The sequence below is a fragment of the Blennius ocellaris genome (genome assembly GCF_963422515.1).
Source record: "Blennius ocellaris genome assembly, chromosome: 12".
NCBI lineage: Eukaryota > Metazoa > Chordata > Actinopteri > Blenniiformes > Blenniidae > Blennius > Blennius ocellaris.
In genome coordinates, this window is record NC_137661.1 from 28142004 (window position 1) to 28162657 (window position 20654).

A 20654-nucleotide genomic window follows, 5' to 3' on the forward strand; every position below is an offset into this window, starting at 1 on the left:
AGGTTTCTGGTAAAGTTTCTGAAATGTGTTTGTTTTCCATATGTGGGAAGTGGGAAAGGTCCTTCCTTGATGGGGAAATGGAAATAGTCCCGCCTCCCAGTGGGGAAAAACCTAAAAAATCAGTCAAGGTGAGGCTAACAAAAGCTAATAAGGCTAACAAAAGTAACAAAGGCTAATAAAGCCAACAAAGATACTGAGGCTCAGGAAGCTTATGAAGCTAATGCTACTGATGCAGATGGACGTAACCAAAAAAACAAAACCAATGCTAATGAGGCTACAAAGTGAACAAAAGCTCAAAAAAAATTACTGAGGCTAACAAAAGCTAATGATACAAACAAAAGCTAGTGAGGCAAACAAAAGCCAGCAAAGCTAATGAGGCTAACGGAGGCTTAAGACTGCTAATGCAGCTAACAAAAGTGTTTCAGTTGTCAAGCGTGCGTCAGTCCCGGTCAAAGTCTGCAAACGGCGGGAACAAGACTTTGTCCATCATCTCCAGTTTCCTGGCCTGTGAACTTTTCTTCTTCTTCCGGACTCTTCGGATCCACGAAACCTGAACGGCTGCGAGCGACACCAGAGTCACCTGTGGGATCGTTAGCATTGTTAGCATTGATAATTATTACAACTGCCTTGGAGACACTTGCTAGACCAATAGCATTGTTAGCTAAAATACTACATAAGTTACCTAACCAATTTTTACTGCTTAAGCTAATTTTTTTAGCACCCTTCATTTTCGAAACTATTTTAGCACCTTATAGCTGTTTTAGCTACGTTGTTGGACGGTTTTTTAATGTGTTTACATTTAGCCTATTTAGCTGTTTTTAGCTATTTACTATTTTTACTGTTTATTGCCGTTTTTGCTGTTTATCTTTACCATTAGCATGTTAGCCAGTGACCTCACCTCTAGCAATAGCATGTTAGCCAGTGACCTCACCTCTAGCATTAGCATGTTAGCTAGTGACCTCACCTCTAGCATTAGCATGTTAGCTAGTGACCTCACCTCTAGCAATAGCATGTTAACCAGTGACCTCACCTCTAGCATTAGCATGTTAGCTAGTGACCTCACCTCTAGCAATAGCATGTTAGCTAGTGACCTCACCTCTAGCAGTAGCAGTGCAGCGGTGATTCCTCCAATCAGGTAAAGATTGGCCTTCATCCACCAGCTGATTTGATCCAAACATCCTGACGTAAAGATCTGGACCGCCACAGAGTCTCGGTCCCGGTCCCGGTCCTGGTCCTGGTCCTGGTCCTGCATCCCGTAGCCACACATTGTGTTCAGCACCGTCTATCGGACAAAACAACGGAAAACTGTCTGAAAAAGTAAATAGCTTAAAATATAAAAATAGCTATAATTGATACAAAATAACTAACATCCTAAAAAAAGATATATATATATATTTATATTTATATTTACTATTGCTAGGTTCAGCAACTTTAGTTGCTCTGAGCGACTTAACCCTATTTTTAGCTACTTACTTTAGCATTTTTAACATATATTAGTAACTTTTTCCCACTTTAAGTGTAATTTCAGCTCAAACTTTTTTTGGCTTTTTACCCTTTTTAATGTACTTTTTATTTATTATCTTTGCACCTTTTGTGTATTATTAGCCTGTTCGGGAGTTTTAGTTCTTTAGTGTTTAATATATTTATTTACATTTGAGCAAAAGTGTGCAAAAAACAGTATTAACAGTTTTTTTTCAAGAAAATAGAGAAAGAAAGAAGCAAAAAGAGAAAGAGAAGTCTTAACCCTCACCAGTGACCCCGACAAGCAGCCAAAGGGAATTCAATGCTATAGCTACTTTTAGTAACTTAAGCTATTCTACCTATTTCAGTAACTTTAGCAATTACAGCTATGTGTTCAGCTTTAGCTGTCGTCGCTACTTTTCTAAGTTTTTTTCCCGGACCTGGTTGCGGCGGCAGCAGGAGTACGGAACGCCGCACGCCTCCAGACTGGGGTTGTCATGGTGACAGGCGAAGTACGCGTTGTGGTTCCAGTCGTTGTGGTTCTGGACGCCGCAGCAGCCGAACTTCTTCTGCACGAAGTCGATGGCGTTCTGCAGGTCGGGGTCGTCCCGGTAACCAACCACCGCTCGCATCATCAGACGCTCCGTCCGCTCAACCACCTGCCGCGGAACAAGGTTAGCTTCGCGCGCGATGTGGCTAAGAAATGGCTGGATGTTATTAAAATATCAAAGTTGCTATAAAGTTGCAACAAAAAAATAATCCGAAGTAGCATGTTAGCTCGTGATCACACTTCTTGCAATAGCATGTTAGCTAGTGACCTCACCTTTAGCCAGAGCATATTAGCTAGTGACCTCACCGCTAGCAATAGCATGTTAGCTAGCGACCTCACCTCTAGCAATGGCATGTTAGCTAGTGACCTCACCTCTAGCAATAGCATGTTAGCTAGCGACCTCACCTCTAGCAATAGCATGTTAGCTAGCGACCTCACCTCTAGTAATATCCTGTTAGCTAGCGACCTCACCTCTAGCAATAGCATGTTAGCTAGTGACCTCACCTTAAGTAATAGCATGTTAGCTAGTGACCTCACCTCTAGCAATAGCATGTTAGCTAGTGACCTCACCTCTAGTAATATCCTGTTAGCTAGCAACCTCACCTCTAGCAATAGCATGTTAGCTAGTGACCTCACCTCAAGCAATAGCATGTTAGCTAGCGACCTCACCTCTAGCAATAGCATGTTAGCTAGCGACCTCACCTCTAGCAATAACATGTTAGCTAGTGACCTCACCTCTAGCCATAGCATGTTAGCTACTGACCTCACCTCTAGCGATAGCATGTTAGCTGAAGAAAAAAAGCTGAAGTTGCGAATACAAAAACAATAGTGAGAAATGGCTAAAAAGACTCACTAAACTAGCTAAAAATTGATAAATGCTTAGCCAAAAATTGCTAAAATGGCTAAACAGTTAGCGTGAAATAGTCTACGTTGCTACACGGCCCGTGTTTGAGCGGCTTCGTCAGCTTTGTGGAGTCACAACTCACCAGGTCGGTGAAGAGGAAGCAACCTATAGCAGCTGCGATCTGGAGAACCAGAACCAGAACCAGGAGTGACAGGAACTGGAACCAGAACCACAGCGTTAGAACCAGCAGCCGGGCCGGCCGGACGGCCGGCGGGAGGGAAGGAGGGAGGTGCTCATGAGTTACGGTGCAGTTACGGTGTTGAGCAGGCAGGGGGCGTTCCTCAGGGAACCCGCACATCCCAGGAACGTCACCAAGAACATGAAGGAACCGACGCAGATCAGCAGGAGGGCCGGGTCCACCCACACCGAGTCCACCACGTCTACACACACATCAACACACACCTTTATTTACCACGTCTACACACACATCATTTTTCAGCCATTTCTATAATTTCTTTTTCTTTTCCCCTCTTTTCTTTTATTTCCCTCATTTTATTTATTTTCCCGTCAGGCTCCGCCCCCACCAACCTTTCTCCTTGGCGATCTTTGCGTAGACTCCCACCGCGATGAGCACGGCGCTAACCACCTGCACCAGACGACAAGCACACATGTTAGCATTAGCATCAATATTAGCCAAGTACAGTGCTTATTTATTAACCGTGAAGTAAACACTCGATGCTAATGTTAGCTTCAAAGCTAATTCCTTTATCCTTGGCGCGAATTATGACATCTTGACAGTAAACAGTCGCCGTTTCAAAGTTCGATGTGTAAAAGTGGAAGGAAAACACAAGTTAGCTTCTTCCTTCTCCTTTTTTTGAACATGCCGAGACTTTTAATTTTCTTATTTTCTGCTAAAATATGTTTTGTTACTAATAATCATGTTCATGTTCAAAAAATTAATTTCTTTCTTTCATTCATTCATTCGTTTTAGCTTCAAGCCGAAGTCATTTAGCCTCATAAGCTGTATTTATTTATCTTCTAATGTAGTGTTTTCTATCTTCTACTGTAGTGAGAGAGTGAGTGATGGGTGGTGCTCCATTAGCAGCCTCTCCTCCGTCAGGCTGCTCCACAGCAGCAGCGGCTACAGACGTAGTTCACCTCCATCCAGTATGATTGAATGAATAATTTAATGCAAAGCGTCCAGATACCCGCTGTACAAAACCAATGCATTATTATAACTATGCATTCTAAGCTAACTCCTTTAGCCTCATAAATAGCATTTAGCTTGCATCTAAGCTAACTCCTTTACCTCTCAACCCTCAAACAACTTTGACGTCATCCAGCATAGCTCTTGAGCCAATATTGTTCGAACACATAAAGATAGCATGGAAGCTAACGCTAGCACTCACCCAAAAGACGTAGCAGAAGAGAAACAGCGTGTACTTAACGCCGCGGTAGCCGCGCATGCTGCCGACACTGATCCCAGCGGCATGCGGAGGATTCCCAACCAGTTTCAACACGTGGAAACATTCCAGGTGTTGATCTGGAGACCAACACCTGGAATGTTCACTAACACTACGACACAGAGAGACAGCGGGCCTGAGTTAGTTTATAGGTAGCTTTTAAGCTAATGCTACAAAACAGAGACTGTGTGTTAGCATTATGATTAGCATGGAAGGTAGAGCCACAACACAGCTGTTAGCATTTATGGTTAACATTGAAGCTAAAGCTAAAAAAACGGTCTGTGTTAGCATTACAATGAACGCTAATGCTACAACATATACTGTTAGATTTAACATGGTTATCATGGAAGCTAACCCTACAGAACAGTCTGTATTATAGTAAGCATGAAAGCTAATGCTACAAATTTACTGTTAGGATTAGTTTTTATGGAAGCTAAAGTTACAAAACAGTCAGTAGTAGCATTAGCATGGAGGTTAGCACTACAACACAGACTATTATATTTACAGTTAGCATGGAAGCTAGTGCTACAAAACTGCCTGTGTTACCAGTATCATAAGCATAGAAGACAATGCTACAAAATAGTCTGTGTTAGCATTAGCATGAAAGCCAACATTTCAACAAAGACTGTTAGCATCACCATTAGCCTGGAAGCTTACAACACAACAGTCTCTGTCAGCATTGAAAGTAGCATGAAGCTAACTCCACAACAGTGTGTGTTAGCGTGTCGCGGCGACGCTAATCTCCTTAAAGGGATTAGAGTAATCAGATTACTTCCTGTGGGAGCAGATGGAAGAGGCCGGGCTTGTCTGTGTTCATTAGCCAGTTAGCTGACAACAAGCTAACAGAGTCGGTCCGAGACCCCGGTCAGGTTTCCAGGACCTTGAGGGGCTTTTCCAGGAACTTTGTTCCAGAACCGGATCCAGGACCTGATATAGAAACCCTCACCAGGTCTTTCCAGGACCTATTTTTATAGGATCCTATATTAAGGCAACTGGATATAGGACCTGTTTTCAGGACATGATTCAAGACTTTATCCAGGACTTTTGTTTGGTTTACAAGACTTTTTCCAGAACGTTGTATCTTTAGGGACTTTTATCCTTAGAACTTTCCAAGACCTTTCATCTACCAAGACGTATCTTTCAGGACCTTTGTGTTTCCAGGATTTTTTAATCCTTCAGGACTTGTTTTTCCAGTACTTTAATCTTCCAGCACCTTCTATTTTCACAGACTTGTCTTGGGGTTTTCCAGGACCTTTTTCTTTTCAAGACCCTTATCCACCCAAACATTATATTTTTCCTGGACTTTTTTCCAGGTTTTTTTTTTCCTTCGTATTTTCCAGGACCTTTTATTTTCCAGGACTTGTTTGTATCTTCCAGGACCTTCTGGGATGGGGATCCTGGAGTTTTTCGGGTCCTTGAAGGACCGGGCGGAAAAGTTCTTGAACGAGAAGAACATAGTGACGGACTTCCTGAACCGCGTCGAGGAGAAGACCGGAATCAGGAAGAAGATCCTCGCAGCTGGTTAGCTCTTAGCATTAGCATGTTAGCATGCTCAAGCCATATTTTATAGCTTTGATAGCTACTTTAGCAATTTCAGCCATTTTAGCCATCAGTTGCTCTAAACTAGATATAATATAGCTGAAGCAGCGAACGTACCTAAAGTAGCTTTAAAATATGGCTAACATGGGTAAAATTGCTAAACGGGATAATGTTAATGTAGGCAGAGCTGCTGATGCTACTTTAGCAACGATAGCTATGTTAGCTACTTGAACCATATTTTGAAGTTACAATAGATATTTTATCTTGTTTAGCAACTTTCGCCAGTTAATATACTTAGCAACTTTATTTGTTAGCTCCTTTAGCCAGATTTTAAAGTTCGGTTAGCTACTTTAGCCAAATTAGCTACTTTAGCAAACTTTCAAGTTACTTTAGCCACATTAGCTAATTTAGAACTTCAGGCATATTTAGAGCAGCTTTAACGACTCTTGCTACTTTACCGAGCAACTTTAGCTACCTTAGCAATGTTAGCCATTTTAGCATTTTATGGAATAATGAAAGTGACTCTAACTGTTAGCAGCAGGATGTTGCTACGCTAACTGCTTGTCGTTGTGCCGTAGGCGCGGTGTCGCTAACTGGCCTCTACCTGGTCTACGGCTACGGAGCGGCGCTGCTCTGCAACGTGATCGGATTCGTTTACCCCGCGTACTACTCGTGAGTAGCAAAGAGCCACACTGGTCTGATTACACTCGAGTAGAACCTCAGTGAATGAACGTTGGCTCCGCCCCCCCCCCCCCCCCCCCCTCCCCCTCCTCCTCCGTCAGGATCAAGGCCATCGAGAGCTTGAACAAGGAGGACGACACCAAGTGGCTGACCTACTGGGTCGTCTACGGCGTCTTCAGCCTCGGAGAGTTCTTCTCCGACATCTTCCTCTACTGGTTCCCCTTCTACTACGCCTTCAAGGTCGGTCGCCGTCGCCCCGGGGGCGGGGCTGTGGGCGGGGCTTATCCAGACTTTTCCTCACCTGTTTTCTACGGGCCACCATTTAAAAAAAAACAAAAAACCTTTATTCTTTCAAAGCTTTTCCACGACTTCTTGGCTTTTCACACTTTTCTTTACTTTTCCCAGTTATTTTCCCAGTTGTGACGACTGTTCCCACCTATTTTCTTAACCCTTCCCACATATTTTCCCAGTTGTGACGACTGTTCCCACCTTTTCCCACATATTTTCCAAGTTCTGACAACTGTCCCCGCCTGTTTTCTTAACTTTTCCCAGTTGTGACGACTGTTCCCGCCTTTTCCCACATATTTTCCCAGTTATGACGACTGTTCCCGCCTGTTTTCTTAACCCTTCCCACATATTTTCCCAGTTGTGACGACTGTTCCCGCCTGTTTTCTTAACTCTACCCACATATTTTCCCAGTTGTGACGACTGTTCCCGCCTTTTCCCACATATTTTCCCAGTTCTGACAACTGTCCCCGCCTGTTTTCTTAACTTTTCCCAGTTGTGACGACTGTTCCCGCCCTTTCCCACATATTTTCCCAGTTATGACGACTGTTCCCGCCTGTTTTCTTAACTCTTCCCACTTATTTTCCCAGTTGTGACGACCGTTCCCACCTGTTTTCTTAACTTTTCCCACATATTTTCCCAGTTGTGACAACTGTTCCCGCCTGTTTTCTTAACTTTTCCCACTTATTTTCCCAGTTGTGACGACTGTTCCCACCTTTTCCCACATATTTTCCCAGTTGTGACGACTGTTCCCACCTTTTCCCACACATTTTCCCAGTTGTGACGACTCTTCCCGCCTGTTTTCTTAACTTTTCCCACTTATTTTCCCAGTTGTGACGACTGTTCCCGCCTGTTTCCCCCGCCCCTCCCCCACAGTGCCTGTTCCTGCTGTGGTGCATGGCGCCGGTGTCCTGGAACGGGTCCCAGATCATCTACGAGCGCGTGGTGCGGCCCGTCTTCCTCCGCCACGAGGCGGCGGTGGACAACCTGGTCAGCGACCTGGGGGGCAAGGCCATGAGTGCCGCCGAGAACCTGACCCGGGAAGGTGGGGCCGCCAACTGGGGATTTCCCACTTTTAACCGCTTTAATTCTCCATTTTTCCCACTTTTTTTGTTGTTGTTGTTGTTTCTTTTCACACTTGTGTTTTTTTTCCTACTTAGTTTCTAGATTTTCCAACTTTCTTTCTCGTTTCCCAAACTGTTTTGTTTTTTCCCACTTGTTTTTCCCATTTTCCCGCCCATTTCTCCAAGTTTAGGCTAATAGTTGTTCTGGTTGTGTTCCAGTTTTGGGCACGTTGGTGAAAAACAAGGCTCTGGTGAGTCCGCAGGTCCCCGAGTCCGAACCCCGAAGACTTCCCAGTTTGAAGGAACCGACAGAACCTGAACCGGAACGGCGGGTACGTTTAGCTACAACCGGGGTGACGTCACGTAACCTGTAGTTCTCCGGCTACGTCGGCTCGCACCACCCTTAGCTAGTAGCATCAACTTAGCTGATAGCACCTAGCATCCCGATGCTAATGCAACTTTGCCGTTCCAGCCTTTCCTCGGCTAACCGCCAACCAGCTAACCGCTTTGGTAAGTGGGCTAGCATGGTGTTAGCTCGCTGGTGTTAGCTTGCTGGTGTTAGCATCATTAGCATGTGATGTACACAGTTGTGTTTACTTGTTTGTTTTGTTTGTTTACATGTCAGGATGATGTTAGCGTCGACTAACGGTAAGCTAATTAAGCTAATTTTGGCGCTTTTAAAGCTAATGCAAACTTGCTAATGCTTTCCAATAAACAACTCTGCAATGTTTCTGCTTAAATATATACCATTAGCATAACGTGCTATTGCTACAAATTGGGTTAACGTTTTACCCGGTTTTCGTGTAACGTTGGCACAAGATTTTCTTTTGTTGTTTCAATGCAGACGTGCTAAAAAAAAGTTACTGCAACATGTCGGGACAACGTGCTAATCGTTACCATGCTAAAAACACATTTGTGTTTAGATGTTTGTTTAGCTTTCAGCGTTCAATTGCGGAGTCGCGATTTTAAAGCTTTTAACGCCAAGCCTAATTTGCTAGCATTAGTTGACCACTAGTATCTCTTAGCCAAGCCACAAGCCCCGCCCCTTTTCAATAAATATGCTTTGCCACACTAAACTTTGCAAAGTTTCTACTTAAATACATGCAAATAACATAACATGCTAACGCCACATATGCTTTTTTTGCTAGCGGCGGAAGAGGAAGATGTCGAACGACCTGCCTAATGTCAGCAAAGTAACTTTAGCGTCCATGCTAGCATGCTCTGTTAGTGCTCGTTCCTGTTTGTTTCTTAAAAGTTGTTTGTTTTGTAAACCGCTGTGCTGTTTCCTCATGCTAACTGCTAACTGCTAAGAATTTGCACTTTAAATGTCTGACTTTTTATGTTTGTGAGAAAAAACATTGTGTGAAAAACAATAAAAACAACAAACTTTTCTGAATTTTTGTTCTTATTTTTTCTCCACAGAGCATCAAGCCCCCCCCCCCCCCCCCCCCCCCCCACTTATCTATTGTTTTACCACATGAATTGCATTTATTGCATTTTTCCCATTTATTACCTCCCTGCAGAACCTCCCTGCAGTCTAAATGATGAAATGTCTTGCTCAGGGAGTCGAGCATAAAACACTTTCGGGTCAGAGTCTACAGATATAAATCTATGTTGGGGTCAGAGTCTGGAGTTGTAGAGGTCTCTGTTAAGGTAAGATGTCTACAGATATAGGTCTATGTTGGGGTCAGGGTCTACAGATATAAATCTATGTTGGGGTCAGAGTCTACAGATATAAATCTATGTTGGGGTCAGAGTCTACACATATAAATCTATGTTGGATTAGATTCTACACATATAGGTCTATGTTAGGGTCAGAGTCTACAGATATAAATCTATGTTAGGGTCAGAATCTACAGATATAAACCTATGTTGGGGTCAGAGTCTACAGATATAAATCTATGTTGGGGTCAGAGTCTACACATATTAATCTATGTTGGGGTCAGAGTCTACACATATAGGTCTGTGTTAGGGACAGAGTCTACACATATTAATCTATGTTGGGGTCAGAATCTACAGATATAAGTCTATGTTAGGGTCAGAGTCTACAGATATAAATCTATGTTGGGGTCAGAGTCTACAGATATAAATCTATGTTATGGTCAGGGTCTACACATATAAATCTATGTTGGGGTCAGAGTCTACACATATAGGTCTATGTTAGGGTCAGAGTCTACAGATATAGGTCTATGTTAAGGTCAGAGTCTACACATATAGGTCTATGTTAGGGTCAGAGTCTACAGATATAGGTCTATGTTAAGGTCAGAGTCTACACATATATGTCTATGTTAGGGTCTGAGTCTACAGATATAAGTCTATGTTAGGGTCAGAATCTACAGCTATATGTCTATGTTAGGGTCAGAATCTACAGATATAGGTCTATGTTAGGGTCAGAATCTACAGATATAGGTCTATGTTAGGGCAGAATCTACAGATATAGGTCTATGTTATGGTCAGAGTCTACACATATAGGTCTATGTTAAAATCAGAGTCTACACATATAGGTCTATGTTAGGGGCAGAGTCTACAGATATAAATCTATGTTGGGGTCAGAGTCTACAGATATAAGTCTATGTTGGGGTCAGAGTCTACACATATAGGTCTATGTTAGGGACAGAGTCTACAGATATAGGTCTATGTTAGGGTCAGAGTCTGGAGTTGTATGTTCTATGTTCGAACCTAAAGAAAATGTAAACGAACGCGCCGTGCGTGGTGACGTCACTCGCGACACGCCGCCATGTTGACGCAGTCCGCCCGTTCGCGTCACTGCTCACCCGCGGGCTCACCCGCCGTTTAAAGCCGCGTTTGGTCTCCGCCGGGTCGCCGTCTTCTGCCCGGACTCGTCGGGACGCCGCAGCCGCTCCGTGGACTCCGGTAGGCGGCCGCGTGTGTTCTTGTCTGCCGCGCCGTAACTCGCCACCCGAAACCACGTTCAACTCCTCGGACATTTTACGCCAAATCCGATTTTCCCGCACGAAAAACAGCACGCAGAGAATTCTAACGCAAACCCCAACACAGGGCGTTTCTTTATTTATAATTCGGCTCACGTGCTTTTATTGAAACGCCTTTTGATTTCGTTTAAAAGTGTATTTTTTACTGTCTTTAACGTGTCTGTGGCTCCGTGTTTACACTGCCGTCAAGTGAGCCGGCACTCAATTTTAACTGCGCTTTTATTATCGTCTTTACGGTAAAACACAAGACAGCGTACGGCCGCAATGCTGGAAGGAAATCCTTCAAAATTAAAGCCCTGAAAGCAACGACACACAGACAGCCTGTTTTCAAATTGCAATAAAATGGAATCCTTCATAGGTTTACACCCAATTTCACTTCAGGGCAATACTAGGCATACTCCTTTGTTACTACAAGAAACATGAAAGAATATTACTGTAGAAATTTGGAGTAAAGTACTCTTAAACTTGGATCTGTTGATCGAAAATTATGGTCTCTCGCCTGTTTTCAAATTGCAATAAAATGGAATCCTTCATAGGTTTATGCATGATTCCACTTTAGGGCAATACTAGACATACTCCTTTACTATTGCAAGCAGTATCAAAGAATATTACTGTAGAAATTTGGAGAAAAGTACTTTTAAACATGGATCTGTTGATCGAAAATAATGTTCTATCGCCTGTTTTCAAATTGCCATAAAAAGTAATCCTTAATAGGTTTACATTAAATTTCACTTCAGTGCAATACTAGATATAGTCCTTTACCAGTACCAGTCATATCAAAGAATATTACTGTAGAAATTTGGAGAAAAGTAATGTTAAACTTGGATCTGTTGGTCGAAAATAATGGTCTCTCCTTTGTTAATTTGCTACAAGTTTAAAAGTACTTTTCTCCAAATTTCTACAGTAATATTCTTTGATATTGCTTGTAGTAGCAAAGGAGTATCCCTAGTATTGCTCTGAAGTGGAATTTGATGTAAACCTACAGCTATGTTCAGAATAATAGCAGTCCAACATGACTAACCAGATAAATCACTGTTTTTGGTATAAAACATAATAATAAATGGAAAATAATTTACCAGCAGGTGTAGTAAAGTCAGAGGAACCAATAGACCCAACTTTGATGATATGAATACTCCTGGGTCTGTGTAATTGACTAATTAAATAAAAGGGGCATGTTCAAAAAAATAGCAGTGTGGAGTTCAATCTGTGAGATCATTCATTATGTGAAAGAAACAGGTGTCAATCAGGTGGCCCTTATTTAAGGATGAAGCCAGCACATGTTGTGCAGGCAATTCTCTGTGAAAACTGATGAAAGATGGCTCGTGCCAAACATTGTTCAGAAGAAAAGCGTGCTTTGATTAAAAAGTTGATTGGAGAGGGGAAAACGTATAAAAAAGTGCAGGAAATGATCAGCTGCTCAGCTAAAATGATCTCCAATGCTTTAAAATGGATAGACAAACCAGAGACGTGGAAGAAAACGGAAGACTACCATTGGAATGGACCGAAGGATAGTCAGAATGGGAAAGACTGAGCCAAGGGTCCAGGGAGGTCGGAGACGGTCTGAAGGGACCTGTGAGTGCTGGGACCATTAGAAGACGCTATGTGAGGCGAATCTACCAGCAAGAAGCCCCCGCTAAGTCCCACTGTTGCAAAAAGACATGTGCTGAAGAGGATTGCATTTGCCAAACATCATGTCGACTGGCCTCTGGAGAAATGGAGAAACATTTTGTGGACTGATGAAAGTAAGATTGTTCTTTTTGGATCCAGTTTGTCAGACGACCCCCAAACACTGAATACAAGCCACAGCACACTCTGAAGACCGTGAAGCATGGTGGTGCAAGCATCATGATATGGGGCTGTTTCTCTTACCGTGGTGTCGGGCCTTTATATCGCATACCAGGGATCATGGATCAATGTGGATACATCACAATACTTGAGGAGGTCATGCTGCCTTATGCCGAATGTGAAATGCCCCTGAAATGGGTGTTTCAACAGGACAATGACCCCAAACATACCAGTAAGCAGCCAAATCTTGGTTCCAGACCAAAAAAATTGAGGTTCTGGAGTGGCCAGCCCAATCCCCGGACCTTAATCCAATTGAGCACTTGTGGTGTGACATACAATGTGCTGTTTCTGAGGCAAAACCCCAAAATGCAGAGGAATTGTGGAAGGTTGTCCAATGTTCCTGTTCAGAGGTGCCAGAGGTCGGTTGACTCCATGCAGCACAGATGTGCAGCAGTTATCAAAAACAGGGGTTATTCAACGAAATATATTATTACTAATTGTCAGGATTGCTAAATGTTAATATTTTTTCAGTTTATTTTGTAAATATTTGAGTTTTTAATGAGAAATGCTGACACTGCTATTTTTTTGAACACAGAAATATCACCTTTTCCTTCATATTCTGTAAAGTAATTAAATATTGATACTTTTTTCTTCATGGTTTGTTCTGCAATACCATGTGCAGCGTTCTAATGAAAGAAAATAAAAAAAATATTATTGGGATTTTGAGCAAAGAATATTACTGTAGAAATAATTATTCTTCAATTATTCACTTTTTTAACAACACTGCTATTATTTTGAATATAGCTGTATAAAGGATTCCTTTTTATTCCATTTTGAAAACAGGTGAGATCATTATTTTCGACCAACAGATCCAAGTTTAAGAGTACTTTTCTCCAAATTTATACTGTAATATTCCTTCATATTTCTTGCAGTAACAAAGGAGTATGTGTAGCATTGCTTTGAGGTGAAATTAGGCATAAACCTATGAAGGATTTTTTTTTATTGCTATTTGAAAACAGACGAGATAACTATATTTTTGTTAATTTGCTCCATGTTTAAGAGTACTTTTCTCCAAATTTCTACAGTAATATTCTTTGATATTACTTGTAGTAGTAAAGGAGTATGTCTAGTATTGCCCTAAAGTGGAATCAGGCATAAACCTATGAAGGATTCCATTTTATTGCAATTTGAAAACAGGCGATAGACCTTTATTTTTGTTAATTTGCTCCAAGTTTAAAAGTACTTTTCTCCAATTTTCTACAGTAATATTCTTTGATACTGCTTGTAGTAGTAAAGGAGTATGTCTAGTATTGCCCTAAAGTGGAATCAGGCATAAACCTATGAAGGATTCCTTTTTATTGCATTTTGAAAACAGGCGAGACCATAATTTTCGATCAACAGATCCAAGTTTAAGAGTACTTTACTCCAAATTTCTACAGTAATATTCTTTCATATTTCTTGTAGTAACAAAGGAGTATGCCTAGTATTGCCCTGAAGTGAAATTGGGTGTAAACCTATGAAGGATTCCGTTTTATTGCATTTTGAAATCAGACCATCTGTCTTTCTGTAATTTCCTTCCAGCATTGTGTTTTACCGTAAAGGCGTTAATAAAAGCGCAGTTAAAATTGAGTGCCGGCTCACTGAGGAACGGCGAGTTTTCCGGGTTTTAGTTAATTCAATGGGGGGAAAAAAGCATTTCTACTTAAATATGACTGAGCCGAATTAAAGAACGGGATTAGTTGGTGTAATTCACGTTCAAAAATCATTTTCTTTTCATTTGATTACTTATTTCATTCATTTAAAACAACGCAACAGCAGCGTTTCATATGAATGAAAAGGAGCAGAAAGAAGTCAAACCTCTTATCAACACTAAACCATTTACAGTCCAGTTCATTCACATGCAGCGTCTTTTTTCAAAATATCAAACACAAAATAAATCAATGAGGTTGATCTGCTCCTCCGCAGTGTCGTATTTCTGTAACATTGATCATTGAACAAGTTTCTTAAACACATCAGTGGATTTAGAAGTTTTAATTTTACAATCTAGACCGACTCCTTCCATTCAGATGCTTTTTTCCTTTACGGCCGACTGAAACCTGGGTTTTGTACAAAACCTCAGTTCCTTTCAGTTCAGATCTACTTTTTCTCTCTCGGTCAATCTGTTTTGCAATTTGTTCGGTAAAATGTCCAGATGAGCTTTAAACATGTTTTTTAGAAGGTTCTACTCCACTAAATCTTTACATTTCAGTGTTTTTAGTTAGGCACTTGGACATTTTTTTCAAAATGGTTTAAAGGCATTGATATGGGAATGACTGAATTAAAGCGTTCTGAAATGAAAAAAATGACACCTCATTTGTTGAAATTGGACAATCCAAACCAGAGTTGTGGTATTTTCAAGGACGCAATTATCGCTAATTAGTGGTCAGTAAAACAAAAGGAAAATGCATTAGAAAACTGTGATTTGAGCAAAAAAAAAAGAAAAAAGAAGTCATTTCCTTTTTGAGTCCTTCATTTTACTAAATTTTATTTCATTTTATTAATATTTTATACATATCTGCCCGAAAAACATGAGCTACTGCCCGAAAAACAACTTGGCGATTGCTGTTGAACGGAAATTCCATGAAAACGTTCAGCTGGCGGAGGTTTTGCTGTACATTTGTTCGCATCACGCAGCTTGAATGGGGATGAAAACTTCAGAGAATGAAGTTTTATTCACCATACAACGTGCCAAAACATAACTTAAGGTTGCACTTTGATGAGCAGATTCAGTATTTTGAACCTGAAACTCACCTATATTTTCGAAAATCCCAAACTTTGGCAGTCGGCGGCGTATTTACATAAAGTAAAACACCGGGAGATTCGGTGTCGAGTGGCGAATCAAACATGGCGGAAAGTGATGAAGATAACGCAGAGCTAGCCGCTGCATCCACATTTTCGTAGACCGAATCGAGCGCAGCTTTCACAAAATGATGACGTCATCGTGACGCTGGAAAACGACACGACGTTACGCGAAGATTTCCAAGTGCCTACTTTAGTGTCTAAATAAAGGATCAGTGTGTCTCTGTAGCCACTAGCGACTCTAATCGCTAAAAAAAATCAAGCTTCCAATCATAAATGCAGCTAAATGAGCTTAAAGCGCTGGAGGCGAACGGAGTCTGGTGGTTTGACACGAGGCTGAGTTGTTCCCGGGTGAAGACCCGGGTCTGGAACCCGCAGGGGGTCCGGCAGCGACATGGGCTCCAAGGGGAAGAAGCGTGTGGTCCTGCCCAGCCGCCCGGAGCCTCCCACCGTGGACCAGATCCTGGAGGACATGGGCCGAGCCGAGCCCGGAGACCCGGCCTTCAGCATCCTGGAGCCGGACGCCGCGCAAGGTGGACTTACACCACTGCCACTGGATTCACCCGCTCTGCCCTACAGTTTAACACCCGTTTTATACTTTTACCACCTGTTTTATACTTTTACCACCTGTTTTATACTTTTACCACCTGTTTTATACAGTTTACCACCTGTTTTATACAGTTTACCACCTGTTTTATACTTTTCCCACCTGTTTTATACTTTTCCCACCTGTTTTATACTTTTCCCACCTGTTTTATACTTTTCCCACCTGTTTTATACTTTTCCCACCTGTTTTATACTTTTCCCACCTGTTTTATACAGTTTACCAACTGTTTTATACAGTTTACCACCTGTTTTATACTTTTACCACCTGTTTTATACTTTTACCACCTGTTTTATACAGTTTACCACCTGTTTTATACTTTTACCACCTGTTTTATACTTTTCCCACCTGTTTTATACTTTTCCCACCTGTTTTATACTTTTCCCACCTGTTTTATACTTTTCCCACCTGTTTTATACAGTTTACCACCTGTTTTATACTTTTCCCACCTGTTTTATACAGTTTACCACCTGTTTTATACTTTTACCACCTGTTTTATACTTTTACCACCTGTTTTATACTTTTCCCACCTGTTTTATACTTTTACCACCTGTTTTATACTTTTCCCACCTGTTTTATACAGTTTACCACCTGTTTTATACAGTTTACCACCTGTTTTATACAGTTTACCACCTGTTTTATACAGTTTACCACCTGGTTCCTACAGTTTACCACCTGTTTTATACAGTTTACCACCTGTTTTATACAGTTTACCACCTGTTTTATACTTTTACCACCTGTTTTATACTTTTCCCACCTGTTTTATACAGTTTACCACCTGTTTTATACAGTTTACCACCTGGTTCCTACAGTTTACCACCTGTTTTATACAGTTTACCACCTGGTTCCTACAGTTTACCACCTGTTTTATACTTTTACCACCTGGTTCCTACAGTTTCACACCTGTTTTATACTTTTACCACCTGTTTCCTACTTTTACCACCTGTTTCCTACAGTTTCACACCTGTTTTATACTTTTACCACCTGTTTTATACTTTTACCACCCGTTTCCTATAGTTTACCACCTGGTTCCTACAGTTTACCACCTGGTTCCTACAGTTTACCACCTGTTTTATACTTTTACCACCTGTTTCCTACTTTTACCACCTGTTTCCTACAGTTTCACACCTGTTTTATACTTTTACCACCTGGTTCCTACAGTTTCACACCTGTTTTATACTTTTACCACCTGGTTCCTACAGTTTACCACCTGTTTTATACAGTTTACCACCTGGTTCCTACAGTTTACCACCTGTTTTATACTTTTACCACCTGGTTCCTACAGTTTCACACCTGTTTTATACTTTTACCACCTGTTTCCTACTTTTACCACCTGTTTCCTACAGTTTCACACCTGTTTTATACTTTTACCACCTGTTTTATACTTTTACCACCCGTTTCCTATAGTTTACCACCTGGTTCCTACAGTTTACCACCTGGTTCCTACAGTTTACCACCTGTTTTATACTTTTACCACCTGTTTCCTACTTTTACCACCTGTTTCCTACAGTTTCACACCTGTTTTATACTTTTACCACCTGGTTCCTACAGTTTCACACCTGTTTTATACTTTTACCACCTGGTTCCTACAGTTTACCACCTGTTTTATACTTTTACCACCTGGTTCCTACAGTTTACCACCTGTTTCCTACTTTTACCACCTGTTTCCTACAGTTTCACACCTGTTTTATACTTTTACCACCTGGTTCCTACAGTTTACCACCTGTTTTATACTTTTACCACTTCACTTCCACCTGTTTTGTTTACTTTTTTGAATTTTCCAATTGTTTTCTACATTTTCTAATTGTTTTCTACATTTTCTAATTGTTTTCTAGTTTCCCACCTGTTTTCTACTTTTCCCACTTCCCTTCCGCCTGTTTTTGTTTATTTTTTTAGAATTTTCGAATTGTTTTCTACATTTTCCCACTTGTTTTCCCAGATGTTTACCACAGTAGCCCTGCCTTCTCTAAAGTTCACCTTTTCCTCCACTGCCCCTCCCCCCCCCCCCCCCCCCTGCTCCCACCTCCCGTTCCCATCACTTTCTTTCTTCTCTTTATGACATCACTTCCGGTCTCCGCCCCCACCAGGCCCCGCCCCTCCCCCGGACGGCTCGGCGGCACAGTTCCAGCAGGTGCGGCGCCTCCTGGAGCTCGGCGAGCGTCTGCGCGAGTCGGGTGGGACGCTCTGCCTCCAGAGGGCGGAGCTAGAGAGCGTGGGCGTCGCGCTGCGGCGTGACATCACTCAGGTGGAAAGTCAAACCCAACAATAATAATAAAAATGTAAAAAAAAAAAAAAAACAACGCACATTCATCAGTGTACGACTTTTATTTCCTGTTGGCATCAGAAGCGAGTTAGCGTCGTTAATGGAGTACATGCTTTCAGACAGGACGACGCTAATAGCTATCACTACGGCTACAAAGATACGGTCAGCGGGTATTAGCGTTAGCCCTGACCAACCCGTTGGATATACACAGAAACGGCGAGTTAGCGACAAGTTAGCACAGCTAGCGCCATCGTCAGAGGTATAGTTGGCGACCTAGCGTTAGCGTGGAGATATTGGCATGCGGTGGTTGAGTCGACGGGTTATTTACATAGTTAGCACTGTGGCTAGCAGGCAGTGGCTAACAAGCTGGATGGAGGAATGTTGCCATGGAACCAAACTAAGAGCCGATTCTTCACTCGCTCTCCGTTGGTTTTCAACGTTTGCAGCTAGTTTTTGATTAGTTTTTCAAACTAGTTTTTACTTTCCTGTGAGTTTTTCACAAGTGAACTAATTTCAGCCGTTTTGAGCCACGACTTTTAAGCAAAGTTCCGTTGCAGATGTTCTGCTATCGTACCGACAGTCGCTAGGGTTGGTTACGGTGGTCGTAGAAGTTAGCGTCAGTAACCTAGTCAAGTTGGTTGCTAAGGTGGTTGTAAATGTTAACGTGGTTATCAGAGTCGTCAAGTTGTGTGGCGGTATTATTGTCGCAAACGAGCGTGGAGAGTTGTCCGTCTGTACCTCGATCTGTCTGTACCTCAGTCCGTCTGTACCTCAGTCCGTCTGTACCTCAATCTGTCTGTACCTCAGTCCGTCTGTACCTCAGTCCGTCTGTACCTCAGTCCGTCTGTACCTCAGTCCGTCTGTACCTCAATCTGTCTGTACCTCAATCTGTCTGTACCTCAATCTGTTTGTACCTCAGTCCGTCTGTACCTCAGTCTGTCTGTAGCTCAGTCCGTCTGTACCTCAATCTGTCTGTACCTCAGTCCGTCTGTACCTCAGTCCGTCTGTACCTCGATCTGTCTGTACCTCAGTCCGTCTGTACCTCAGTCCGTCTGTACCTCAGTCCGTCTGTACCTCAGTCTGTCTGTAGCTCAGTCCGTCTGTACCTCAATCTGTCTGTACCTCAATCCGTCTGTACCTCAGTCCGTCTGTACCTCAGTCCGTCTGTACCTCGATCTGTCTGTACCTCAGTCCGTCTGTACCTCAATCTGTCTGTACCTCAGTCCGTCTGTACCTCAGTCCGTCTGTACCTCGATCTGTCTGTACCTCAGTCCGTCTGTACCTCAGTCCGTCTGTACCTCAGTCCGTCTGTACCTCAGTCCGTCTGTACCTCAGTCCGTCTGTACCTCGATCCGTCTGTACCTCGATCCGTCTGTACCTCGATCCGTCTGTACCTCAGTCCGTCTGTACCTCAGTCCGTCTGTACCTCGATCTGTCTGTACCTCAGTCCGTCTGTACCTCGATCCGTCTGTACCTCGATCTGTCTGTACCTCAGTCCGTCTGTACCTCGATCCGTCTGTACCTCAGTCCGTCTGTACCTCAGTCCGACTGTACCTCAATCTGTCTGTACCTCAGTCCGACTGTTTCACAATTGGCTTTTTTTTTCGTGACTTTTGCTGCAGTCTGAAGGATTCGAAGCTGTAAAACCCGGGTTTTGCTTCCCTGAGCTCAGACTCACAGGCGCCTTGATTCTGCCCTGCGCCTCACTGGTTAACCACCAGGCGGCGCCATACCCCAGGCTCATTGAGCGTATGGCACCAGGCGGCGCCATACCCCAGGCTCATTGAGCGTATGGCACATTGGAATCCTGACCACGGTACATGTCAATAATCTTTTTACGATTACTGAGGCGAGTGATAGCTGAGCCTTCTATAGATATCAGATTGTAGGTGTAAGTACAAATGTACGTCTACGAACACCTGGAATCTGATGTTTATGGAAGAAAAAACAGCAAACTGTGAAACTGGGCGACTCGGAACGGGCGACTTGTCTGGATTTTCAGGATTCGTATTCCAACGTGTAGATTTTTCAGATTCAGGTTCACGTTGACAAATTGGTTTACACATGAACAACTCTGACGAGGTACAGACGGACTGGGGTACAGACGGACTGGGGTACAGACGGACTGGGGTACAGACAGACTGGGGTACAGACAGACTGGGGTACAGACGGACAGACTGGGGTACAGACGGACAGACTGGGGTACAGACGGACTGGGGTACAGACGGACTGGGGTACAGACGGACTGAGGTACAGACGGACTGAGGTACAGACGGACTGAGGTACAGACAGACTGAGGTACGGACAGACTGAGGTACAGACGGAC

The 20654-nt window shown here is 42.7% G+C and overlaps 3 protein-coding genes across 3 annotated transcripts; 2 read left to right on the forward strand and 1 right to left on the reverse strand.

Annotated features, from left to right (window-relative positions):
• Positions 1-439: 439 nt before the first annotated feature.
• On the reverse strand, positions 440-4326 carry LOC308137609 (tetraspanin-33; the record flags this gene model as incomplete). The annotated part of the gene is made up of 7 exons (XM_080506361.1): positions 4265-4326; positions 3444-3501; positions 3171-3295; positions 2998-3072; positions 1902-2120; positions 1097-1282; positions 440-580 (listed from the first exon to the last, which is right to left on the reverse strand). Exons 1-7 carry the CDS (start codon positions 4319-4321, stop codon positions 440-442), a joined length of 861 nt encoding a protein of 286 aa, XP_080362487.1. The 5' UTR covers positions 4322-4326.
• Positions 4327-5706: 1380 nt separating this feature from the next.
• Positions 5707-8533, forward strand: reep6 (receptor accessory protein 6; the record flags this gene model as incomplete). The annotated part of the gene is made up of 6 exons (XM_080506362.1): positions 5707-5839; positions 6436-6529; positions 6640-6778; positions 7700-7868; positions 8107-8219; positions 8513-8533. 6 exons carry the CDS (start codon positions 5707-5709, stop codon positions 8531-8533), a joined length of 669 nt encoding a protein of 222 aa, XP_080362488.1.
• A 2087-nt stretch (positions 8534-10620) lies between these two features.
• On the forward strand, positions 10621-18334 carry cUnh19orf25 (chromosome Un C19orf25 homolog; the record flags this gene model as incomplete). Its single annotated transcript, XM_080506363.1, has 3 exons — positions 10621-10761; positions 15819-15994; positions 18153-18334. Exons 2-3 carry the CDS (start codon positions 15856-15858, stop codon positions 18332-18334), a joined length of 321 nt encoding a protein of 106 aa, XP_080362489.1. The 5' UTR covers positions 10621-10761; positions 15819-15855.
• Between the last annotated feature and the right edge of the window lie 2320 nt (positions 18335-20654).